The sequence below is a fragment of the Odocoileus virginianus genome, chromosome 15, assembly GCF_023699985.2.
Source record: "Odocoileus virginianus isolate 20LAN1187 ecotype Illinois chromosome 15, Ovbor_1.2, whole genome shotgun sequence".
Taxonomy (NCBI): Eukaryota; Metazoa; Chordata; class Mammalia; order Artiodactyla; family Cervidae; genus Odocoileus; species Odocoileus virginianus.
Window position 1 is genome coordinate 4762064 of NC_069688.1, and position 12185 is coordinate 4774248.

Genomic DNA, 12185 nt, shown 5'->3' on the forward strand with positions numbered 1-12185 from the left:
ATAAATCCACATATCCACAAAGCTTAATGAACAAGAAAGATAAACATGTACACCAAAGTCAAATTGTTGAAAATGAAAGAGAAAGCCTGAGTAGCAGCAAGAGAAAAACAACAGATCATGTACAGAACAAAATAATTAATGACTCTTCCCATCAAAAATAGTGGAGGTTATAAAATAGATGGTCTTTTACTACCTAACCGCCAACCAAGAATTATGTACAGGTATAATTCAGAGATATTGTGGGTTTGGTTCCAGACCACTGCAATAAAGCAAATATTGCAATAAAGCAAGTCATACAAAATTTTTAGCTTCTCAATGCCTAGAAAAGTTATGTCTAACATTATACTATAGTCTATTAGCATGCAATAGCATTGTGTCTTAAAAAAGAAAAAGTACCTACCTTAATTAAAAAATATTTTATTGCTAAAAACTGCTAACCATTATTTGAGCTTTCAGTGAGTCCCAGTAGTAATAGTAGTAATAAAGATCACTGATCAGAGATCACCACAACAAACAACAGAATTAATTTTTTAAAAAGCTTGAGATACTGTAAAAATTACCAAAATGTGACACAGAGACATGAAGGAAATAAACGTTATTGGATAAATGATGCCAACAGACTTGCCTGACACAGGGTTGTCACAACCTTCAATTTGTAAAAAACATAGTATCTCTGAGGCATAGTAAAATGAAGTGCAATAAAAAAAGTATGTTTGTAAACTAAACTTTAGGATATAGGTGAAATAAAGACATTTTGAGAAAAAAAGAACAATTTTGCTAGCAGACCCATGTTACAAAAAAGACTAAAAGAAGTCCTTCAGGCTGAGAAGAAGCAACATCATATCATATGGCAATTCTATTTGCATAAAGAAATGAACAGCACCAAAAATAATAAATGTGTGTGTTAATGTCTATATAAATACTGTACTACAAACCAATATCCCCTATGATTATAGATGTAAAAATCCTTAAACTATTAGTAAGCAAACCCCAGCAACATATAAAAGGGACTATATATCAAGTTGGTTAAATCCTAAAACCAAGTAGGACTTAACCTTGGACTGCATGGTTGGCTTGACATCTGAAATTCAACTATGCAACACACTAGGATTAACAGAATAAAGAAGAAAAATCACATGATCATTTCAATGGACAGAAAAAAGCATCTGGCACAATCCAACACCCATTTGTGATAAAATGAAAACAAAACCAAAAAACCTCTTAACAACTAGCAATAGAACTTCAACATGATAAAGAGTCGCAATAAAAAAGACCCTACAGCTAACATCACACTTACTGGTAAAAGACTGAAAATAAGAAAAGGATTTCCATCTTCACGTCTATTCAACAAAGCGTTGAAAAAGTTCTAGTTAGTGCAATAAAGAAGAAAATAAAATTAATAAAAAATGAAAGGCATCAGATAGGAAAGGAAGTAGAGCTTCTTTATTCACAGATCACATGACTCTGTATGCCCTTGTGGCCATCCACACGCTAAAACTAACAAACACATCCAGCAAGGTCAAATAAGATCAACTCCATTTCTGTACGCTAGGAACTGTCTGAAAATCAAATTTAGAAAAACAGTTCCATTCACAGTAACATCGAAAAGTATATAATACTTAGAAACAAATTTAACAAAAGAAATGCAAGCCTGGGATCCTGAAAACTATAATAAAACACTGCTGAGAAAAAAATTTAAGTATCTTTTTTAAAAACAGAGAGACATTTCAAGTTCATGGATAGGAAGATGTAATATTGTGAAGATGGAAATTATCCCCAAAGTGATCTTCAGATTCTATAGTGTCAAAACCCTAAGAAATTTTTTTTTTTTTTGTAGAAATCCACAAGCTAAATGTAAAAGAAACATAAAAATGCAAAGCAGCCAAAAAAGACCAAACGACTTTGAAGAACACAGCTGCAGAACTTACACAACCTAGCTTTCAAACTCTGCTCTAAGGCTGCAGTAGTGAAGAGCACGGTCCAGGCATAAGGACAGGTACATTAATCAATGGAACAGAACCGAGAACACTGAAATAAATTCATACATTTATATGCAGTTCATTTTCAATACTGGTGCCAAGGCAATCCAACAGGGGTAGAATTAGTATATGGTGCTGGGACTACTGGATACCTACATAGAAAAAGATAAATTTAGATGCTAAATCTAGTGCCATAAACAAAACTTAACTTTGAATGGATCATAGACTTAAACCAGAGAGTTAACACCATAAAATGTTAAGAAAACACAGCAGAAATTCTTTGTGACTTTGGGTTAGGCAAGAGTCTTCTGGCCTGCTCAGGTTCAAGGTGAAAGCAGTTGGAACCTGTGTCTTGGTGGAAGAGTGGAAAGAGACAGGGTGGAGGCCTGCCACGGCCACCTCTGGGAACAGTCTCTCCAGTTTGGCTGAGCCGGCACTCCCCAGTCCACACTGAATGACCACGAGGGGAGTAAACCTCTCCTTCCTCTTGTCAGAGTCGCAATTTTAAAGTCATTTATATAAATATCTGAATCTAACCTGTCTCTCCCATTACATAAGCCCCATAAGGGCAGGGACTATGTCGTGTATTGGTTTACATGTGTCTATCAAATAGAAAGCACTTAAAAACTTTGTTTTTAAACTAAATGAATAATAGGATCATCTTAACTGGCTTGACAGAACCATAAAAAGTTAACTATATTAAGTTCCCAAATTAAAGTACTTAATCCAATCTTATGCCCTGGTTTTTCCAAGGCAGTCATGATTTATAACATGCTTTCCCTACAAATATGACAGTTTCCTCACAGATAATGTAATCATGACACAGGCTGCAGTACGCAAGTCAATCTACTGCATTTATTGAGCACGATCTGACCCCAGACAGCTGTTAGTGGAGGCGACAGTTTCTCTATAGTAAACTGTCTGAAGAGGTTCAATTTCTGTTTTTTTTAAATCCAAGTTTTTGTTTTTTAAATCTAGAACATGCAAATTATACAGAAGGCCTACATTAACTCTTGTAGTGGAAATAGGGATATATTCTCTTTAAATTATCATATTCTCAGCAACGTCAAGGTGTCTGAAAAGGATTAATACGACCACTAACTGTTAAGAAAACATAAATGTCCGCACAGCACCCTTCCTCTCTGTGCTCGTCTGCTCTTGTCTGTCACCCTAGTCAAGCTACACAGAAATCGTCTGCATGCACCTTTCCCTAAACCACACAGCCGCGAGGCTGGGGCCGCGCTCAGTCCACACGCCAGCTCCAAGCACAGCGCCTGGCTCGTGGCCGGCACCACCGAGCTCGTGCTGCGTAGCAACGAACCTGTGAGGGGACTTCAGTGTCACAACCCAAAACACAAACTACTGACTGCTCTTCACCTTTCTTCCTGGGTCACCTGAGCTGTATTGCCTCGTCTCTTTCAAAATCCCTGGCCTCACAGAAAAAGAAGGAAAGATGCCAAGTAGTTCACAGGGACACGTTAGCAGATCAAGCGCTATGCTAATAACAATTGCTGATTAGAATTATCCAGAATTAAAACAAAGGGAGAACTTTCAAGTACCAATTAATTATCAAGAAACATTGTACTAACTGGAATGAGGAACTTTTTGATTTCTTCCAGAGCATGTCCCATCCGGGCATAGGCTTCTGCTGGGGGTGCAAAAACTTCAATGAGAACGTGGAGATCATCATTCAGATGGAAGTACTTTGCTTCTCCACTTTTCCTCAACTCTTCTTCCTGAAGAAAGAAAAGCCATGTTTAAAAGGGTGTCATTGTAAGAAAAGAAAAAGAAAATAAAAACTACCAAGTTTATTTAGCACATGGTGGTCCTAAAGATTCGCTCAGCAGCAAACAACACCCAAGAAAGTACATTTGAAACACATACATGATTCTGTCATTCCCAGGGTCTTTACGGAGACTCCACAGGCTTCCTGCTGCACGGGAGGAAGCCTCCAGTCCTGCCTCTGGCCCTGGAGTCCTCCTGCTGTCTAGCCAAGGCCATGCGTGCCGGCTGACTCTCTTCACCCGCCCAGCCTTGCTGGCTCACCCCCGCCCCAGGCATGCAGAGAACTCCTCTTTGCTCCTCCTGACTCTCTTCACACCCCCAGCCTTGCTGGCTCACCCCCCAGGCACGCAGAGAACTCCTCTGTGCTCCTCAAACGGGCCGCCCAGCCAGGCCCGCGTCTGTGCTGGGTACACTGTGCGTATCTATCAATCTATCTAAAACACTTAACTGATGGTCCATTTTCTAATCTCTCACTTAAAGTGGCCGCCATGGAGCAGAACCCACGGTTGTCTTGTTTTACTGCATGCTTCTGCGTCTAGAAAAGCGCTTGGTAAATAGTAGATGCTCAATGAATATTTCTGAATGAGTAGGTAAATATTCATTTTATGTTCATTTGCTCATTCATATATTCATTCAAAAAATATTTCCAAATGCCAGGCCCTATACTCTGTGTGAGAAGAAAACAGTGAATAAAATAAATGAAAATTTTTATATGATTTTATTTAATTATGAGAAACATTAAAAAAAACTTTGGTTGATATAACGAAATTCAGGAGAAGAAAACAGGAGGCGGGGGGACTCAGATCATAAAGGGACCACTAACTTTGCTCCATTAGCTTTTTCAACAAGCCTTCATTAGAGCAGTAATTACTATTCTGTCATTGTTCTCAACATTAAGATCAGACAGACAGACAAAGATTAGTAGGAACCTACAACCGGAGAGATTTCCAAAAGGCAGAAATCCCTGCAAGCCGCTCCACAAAACCTACCCTGTAGGAGAGTGAGCCCAGGGATTCCTGCCAACAGCACCTGCGGGTCCTGGAATTAGCCAAGAGGCCAAAGAGGCACACACACCCTGGATTTAAGGCCTTAACTTTTGTTAGTTAACTAATTTGAATTCTTATGAAGAAAAGCAATCAAAATACAGAGCATGAAAAGGGCAGCGGACCTAGAGCCAGACAGACCTGAATTTTAGCCATGTTGGTCAACATGGGTGTGAGTCTGAACAGATTATATGTAATCCAACACTTGATCTGCAAAATCAATTTGGTGTCAGGGCTACCCTCCATAGCTCAGTTGGTAAATCACTTGCCTGCAATGCAGGAGACCGGGGTTCGATTCCTGGGTCGGGAAGATCCCCTGGAGAGGAAATGGTAACCCACTCCAGTATTCTTGCCTGGAGAATCCCATGGACAGAGGAGCCTGACAGGCTACAGTCCAGGGGATCGCAAGAGTCAGACACGACTTAGCGACTAAACCATCACCACCACCACCACCACCACCACTAAACCACAATATGTATATGAGTACCCTGGTGGTCAGATAGTAAAGACTCTGCCTGCAGTGCAGGAGACCCAGGTTTGATCCCTGGGTCGGGAAGATCCCCTGCAGAAGAGAATGGCAACACACTCCAGTTTTTTTGCCTGGGAAATCCCTTGGACAGAGGAGCCTGGCAGGCTACACTCCATGGGGTCACATGAGTCAGACACGACTGAGAAACTATGGCTATGTATATGAATGCAGGTCCACTGAGATGACTAAAAAGGCAATTTGTGTAAAGGCTGGCAAAGGAGATGGTGTATATAGTGCCCAGGACACTCCTTGTGTGTGGCAGGTACTCAGGAAATTCTAGTTTCCTTCACGTTTATGGAAAGTGGACTAGAGAACGAAAGAAAAGGAAAAAAATCATTTGAAGGGAGAGCAAATACAAGCTACCTATGCGTTTCCTTCAAAATTTGTCAAGTGTGAAAAGGACTATTCTTTATGCCAATGGTGGACTAGTTCTTGTCCTAATCAGAATATTTTCATTATTTGATCTGACACTCTGCCTTTCAAAGTTGAGGTCTTAAAAACTGGATTCTATGCCCGGTAGTTCATCTTTGAAAACATGAACTACTGAAGTAAACATTTCTTATCTTTTTCTATTAATGGTACCAAGCTAATGCTTTTAATGAGATTATAACTGTTGATTCACAGGCAAACATTTTCATTTCTATTACAAACTGAAGCTGGAACAGGGAGGCTTTCTGACCATAACCACAGCTGTCCTGCAACTCCACAGAGTGAGCAGTTATTACTGGGTTTCGTCTTGGGTTAATGACGAGAGGCAATGCTCTGTTTAGGGAAGAACACAGACTTTATTATAGAGTTCTGCATTTAAACCCCAAATCCAACAACTGGTCAGGTTATTTTATCTTTATCTTGAAGAGGTGATTTTAAAATGAATAATAATAATGTAGTACCTACTGCTCAAAGGGTTGTTATAGTAATAAAGTAACCATTATAATAGTCATTAGGAGTTATTAGTAATAAAGGTGTTGGAGCCTTTCAAAAGACATCGGAAGTCTTTAGAATTATGCTTAGCATATAATAAGCACTCAAATAATAAATATAGTAATGATAACTATTGTAATATAATGACAGTGTTAATTATTGTATTATCCTATAACAAAGACACTGTGGGCAAACATTCAGCATGTCTGGCACAAACTGAAAGCTCAACAGACCATAGCATTTTAGTGATTATTATGCTATATAACCCGTTGATACATGTCAGTAATGAATCCTACAATTTTATCAATATAGCAAGTACAAGAAGAAGATGAATTATGTTCACATTAGAACTTAAACGATGAACACTATAAAGGATGAGATTGTAATACTAGGGAATAGAAACCTCTTTAGAAATAAACATTATTAATGGAGGACTTCTGTAGACTACAAGTCAGTAAAAAGGATAAACTGAAGTTAGGCAGTGAGGATCTGACTACTACCTGGCAGACAGGACATATCTGTCGCTGAAACGATCACTGTGGTTACTGTCAGGGAGACGCTTCTGAAGGTGTAAGCCATGGATCACATGGCACAGCATGATGGGCGAGAAGGAGACGAGGTGGGCAGGATGGGGTGAAATGGGCTCTTTCTACTGCACTGAAGAGTTCAAAGATGGAAACGGCAGACTCAGGACTTGACATGATCAGTTCAAGGCCCGAAGAGCCAGAAGTATCCCAGAAGGTTTTCCTGCTGTGGCCACAGGGTGCTGGAGCCAAGGGACCAGGCAGAGCTTGGGCATGTATAGCTGAATGACCAGCAGACTGCGGCCATCCCTATGGGGGACTAAGGACAGTGTCTGGAGGATCATGAAACCCTGAGAGCTGCATGGGCAACATCTGGAAGGATCCGAGTGACTCTGAGTACAAACACTAAGTCCCACTGAGCCTTCCACACTGGTAAAAGCCTGTCTTGAACCGCCAAGGAAGCTGCTTAAAAGAAGATGACAATTCTCATGCTTTCCTTCTGCTATCCTTTATCACCTCCTGGCCAAAGACTGGATCCCTGTCTGCCCCGGGAATGCAGAAAATAAAAGAGCTGAGCTAAATCTAGAGGAGAAGGCTGCACGAGGACAGTAACTGGTATGTGTGTACTAAACATTTACTCCCAGTCTTTCCAACAAGGATCTGGGACCTCTTACTCTAATAAGTGTACACTTAAAAGGAGAAATACTCAATACAGTTTGAGGACAAACAGACTCAATTCTGAGCAAATGATGCTCTGCTGAAGGCCACCAATGAGACTGGGGTTTATGGGGTCAAGAGATAAAGTGCTTCTGGTCCTGGTCCCCTGACAGTGGGCTCAGTAGACTATGCTACATCCTCAGCTCCTAGGTGCCTTGATGGGATGTAAACGATCAGCATTTGAACAATCCCCATACTGACCCACTGACTGATGTGTTCAAGGGCATAGAAATGAGAGATTTGTGAAGGGGTGATACCTGGTCTGGGAAAGAGGCTCGAGCGTGTAATAACAGGGAGTCCCATGTGATGCTGAGCATGCCCTCTGTGATCAGGTACCCACTGCAACAGATGTCAAAGCACCTCACTCCCAGCCCCCTCAGTGCTACTCATGGTCGTGACTGCAGCACACAGACTGCCCTCAAAAAGGATTCCTGGCTCCTGTCACTGCTGACTGTCTAACACGCCAGCAGCAGAGAACAATCACCAGCCCTTAAAATGGCCACAAGATCTGGGAGGGCCACCAGGCGTGGTGAGCGAGCTGACATGGTTTAGGACCCCTCTGATGACACCAGCCAGGCACTTGCTCTTTGGACGTACAATACGGCCGAGGCGCTGCCTCCCCTGCTTCCTTCTTCCCGTAAAACCATCTGTGGGCTCCCTGATCACTGGCACAGAACATTGCTTCTCAAGAAGGAAGGCCCTTAATAACAAACAAGCAGCACAAAGTGGACAGGTTTCACTGGCTGTATCATGGACTTCATTACCAGATGGCCTTCCTGAAAACTTAAGACATCCGCAAAGATGGGATACTTTCCAGTAAGACACACACAATTTCTGACCAACTGACCCATGTATGGTTCCATGTTCTCCTCCTGCCACAACAGGTGAGTCAGGGAATCAGAGGAACATCATTTGTCGACAGTGATGCTTCGTGAGCAGTTCACCTGACCTGGTGTGCATCAGAATCCCTTAAACACCTATTGAAAGTTCATTTTGAGGTTCCACTGAAACAGGCTGTGGCGACTCTATTTTTAAACAATATCTCATATGACTGTGATATGTAGCCATGTTTTAATAAAGTAATATAAATTCCACTGATAAACCTGGATAACAGATTTAGGTTCTCTGAATCTCACTTTTCTGACACAAAATAAGAAAAATATTATGTATCTGTCATCACTTTTCCAAGGATAACATGCAGTAATAATACATGTAAGATGGTGCACAGAGTACCTGACTCACAGTGGCTTTTAAATAAACAAATGGTGACTTTTTTTTAATTATAAAAGCTATTGTTTAGATGGACTTTTTTGTGAGGAGGCTGAATTTTGTCTAAATATGCTTTCTGTCTGACACAATAATTGTTCAACATTTCATGGAAAGTGATCATTGAAAGTGGGTTTCATTTTCACTAATATAAATCTTTTAATAATGAGAGAACAACAAAATAATAGAAAAACATAAGTGATACCACATTATGAAATGTGAACATTTCGTTCAGAATTATTATATTTAAGAAAGTGATCAATAAAAATAATTCAGTAATTTTAGTTTATTAAGAAAAGAGGCAGTCATGTGAATACATCCAAGTAGAACAACTATGTGCCAGGTTAGGAAGCAATTAACAAAACATTTGTGATCAATTTTAACTTGATAAAAAATGCATGGGGTAACAAAAGAAGGGCAAAATGAGCAAATAAAAGCATATACTTTAAAAACTCAACAATATGAAACACAGGCATAGAAAAAAAGACCCAAAGAAACTAATCTAAAATGCAAATAGTGATGCTGAGATGTTAGATAACTTACCTCCTCACGATAATTTCAATACAACTGCACTTTCTAGAAGGTATTGCTTCTAGAATCAAAAGCATGGTGCTACTATTTCACTCCATAAATTAAAATAATAGTTACAGATTTTGGTTTAAGATACTACATATTCTGAAATTGGCCTGAGTGACCCAACTTTCTGAATAGTGTCACAAATGTATCACCATATACAGCATTTTCCTATAATTTCACTTGGGATCCTAGCTAGCTTTTATGTAACACGCATTAACGCCGTGGACGATCTGAAAGCACATTATATGCCTTGACTGAAACAGCAGCCATTGTTTATAGCAAGTTTTACCTTCGCCTTGTCTCTCATGGAGCCTTTGCCAAGGATGGACATTTTTGTTAAGGTTTCTTCTTGTAAACGCTTCAGAGAATTTCCACGTGGCCCCAAAAGTTTTCCCACAAAGTTGAACTAGGAAAAATAAAAAAAAAAAACAACTTGTAACATTCGTATCTGAAGAAAGCAATTTATTTCCTGAATTTTAGGAGACACTGCAGTGTGCTGCACATCACTGATTAATGACAAATAATTTAAGTTCCTGCTATAGCATCACCCTACAATGTTTCCCACAGACTGCATCAAATAGGGCTTTTAAAAGGGTAAAATTTCAAAAAACATGTATTTCTTCCTAGCAAGTCACTCCAGTGGTGACTGTATTTGTTACAAATTGTAAGTGAAGTTAATTCCCAGAATTCCTCGGTTGCCCACATCCACTCAATACCAACCACGAGCAGCTGGGGGAAACAGTCTCAGGTGTCCTGTAAGGTGCTCCAACTGTCACCACGAAGCGCCTGCGTCCTTCCACCTGGCGAGCACCCAGGCCGGAGTTAATCAGCCCTGAGGGCTGGTCTGGGTGCCCACCCATCCAGTCAGCCGAGACACCTAGGGCTCTGCTGAACACGCAGAGTAGCAGCGAATTAATCAGGAGAACTACAGACTGAGGACTCTAAAACCTGGCTATACCATTTTTCTGCTGAGAGACCCTGGGCTTGGGGTAACCAGGCCCTGGTATCCTCATCTGTGACATGGGAATCACAAATGGCAACAGGACTTCTCCTCACAGGTCTATTCTGAGGATTAAGTGGGTCCACACAAATAAATAATTTAAAATAATGCATGGCACATAATAGACAATAGATAACAACTGAATGAGCTAAGTATTGTTAGGAATTTTACATAACTTTTAAAACCCTTATGGTAATTAAGAATTCTGCGTGCTTTCAAATAGAAAATCAGCCCTATTTACCAAGAGAGAAACGTCTCTTTGGCAAGGTTGTTGATTACAAACTCATGGTGGTTCGGCTTTGATATGAGCCACATTCCAGGAGTTACGCCACTGCTGTGCAGTTGCTGTTTTTTTAAGACAAAATCGTTTCTAATGTCTCTGTGGTAATTGAAGCAATTTTCCTGAAATATGTACTTAAAAAAAAAAAATCAAAATGGTGCTTTTTTCTTTGCCCACTTTCTATCTTATTGGTCTTTAACAAAAACTAAATTCTCTATTTTTAACCTTTACATGTAATTACTTTTTGCTTTTCAAAATTTAAGTAAGTTACTTAAAAACTATAGAGGTGAAATGTACAGAGTTTAAAATATCAAATAATACTACAAAGTGGGGGGAAAGAAATCAATCTCTCAACCCACCCTACCTTATTCTTGTTCTCCATTTTCTCTGTTTTATCTTTCTGGAAGTTCTCCTGTTTGGACACTGGGCCTACTGAATAGGGTCTAAGTTTCTCTTATTCCTCCTCATTCCTTCATCTCTCTGCTTTACTTTCAGGGAGATTTAATTATATTTCCTATACATCCACTGTTTTTTTTCATTTCTGCTATCAAATGTTTTAACCACCAACAGTATTTTCTTACGCTGGTTCCTTCTTTGTGGCATTTAAAAACATTTTATGGAAGTGATGCGAGTTCTTATCTTTCTGAGGCTGGTAATGGCACTAGGTGCCCCACCCCCACACCGGGAAGCTTCCAGTAACAGTATGTGTGTCTTCCACAGATGCCTCTTACCCTTTTTGTTTGGAGAATTTATTTCCTGCTACATTATGGGTTTTCCTCACATGACTGGTCACCCTCTGCTTTTTGTTTTTAAAATTTTTAAACTGAAGCTAAAATGCTAACTGGACTTTCTGCTTCTGCACATGCGTGCAACCTGACAACCGTATGTAACAATCCACCGCAACACAGTGGCCCAGTTCTATCATCCAAAGCTATTCAGACATCAATGTCCGCGCTGCATTTCTCTGCTCTTGTGCTAGGCATTTCCCTGAATAGGGATTCCCTAACTCCCTAGGAGGAGGAACACGGAGAGACTCGCTGTGAAGCACACACACCTCTACTTAAAGGGACACTTTCCTCATCTTCAGTGCACACCTCCCTGCAGCCCTGAGCTCCATCCATCTGGGTCTCAGAGCCAAAGCTGCTCTCGCTCAGACTCTCAGGAAATCTCCCGTCCCCTGCGAGGGTGAGAATGGAGGATGCTGGGTTTGCTCAGCTGGGAAGAGCATCCAGTGGTCTAAAAACCTCCACGCAGAGACTTTCCACCATGTCCTCTCTTGACAGTTCTACCCCATCAATGTAGCTCCATAGTAACTGCTATCAACAATTCCCAAGTCTTCTCAGGAAGGTTTTCCACACTAATAAGCATCTTTCTGGTTGCTTTCTCCTCCCATGCAAGCTCAGGATTCTGCTTTCTCTGGTCTCCTAAGTCATCACCACTTATCCATTTATTTTGCAACCACCAAATTAATGTTAGTTAAACTAACATCATTTAACTAAAGTTGCCTCACACGCCCATTCTTACCTTCATAGGTCTGTGCCGTTTTCATTCATTTATATTCATTT

General features: G+C 40.4%; 1 protein-coding gene across 7 annotated transcripts in view; it reads right to left on the minus strand.

The window, feature by feature from the left end:
- Window positions 1-12185, minus strand: part of KHDRBS3 (KH RNA binding domain containing, signal transduction associated 3) — a 152502-nt gene that overhangs the window by 71477 nt on the left and 68840 nt on the right. For all 7 annotated transcript variants that reach the window (XR_011491388.1, XM_070476959.1, XM_070476960.1 and 4 more), the window contains exons 3-4: window positions 9630-9746; window positions 3569-3715 (exon numbers count right to left, since the gene is read on the minus strand). Coding sequence is in view for 6 of the 7 variants with exons in the window: in XM_070476959.1 (XP_070333060.1) it covers window positions 3569-3715; window positions 9630-9746 (264 nt within the window). In the remaining variant the exon portion in view is untranslated. The remainder of the gene's footprint in view (window positions 1-3568; window positions 3716-9629; window positions 9747-12185) is intronic.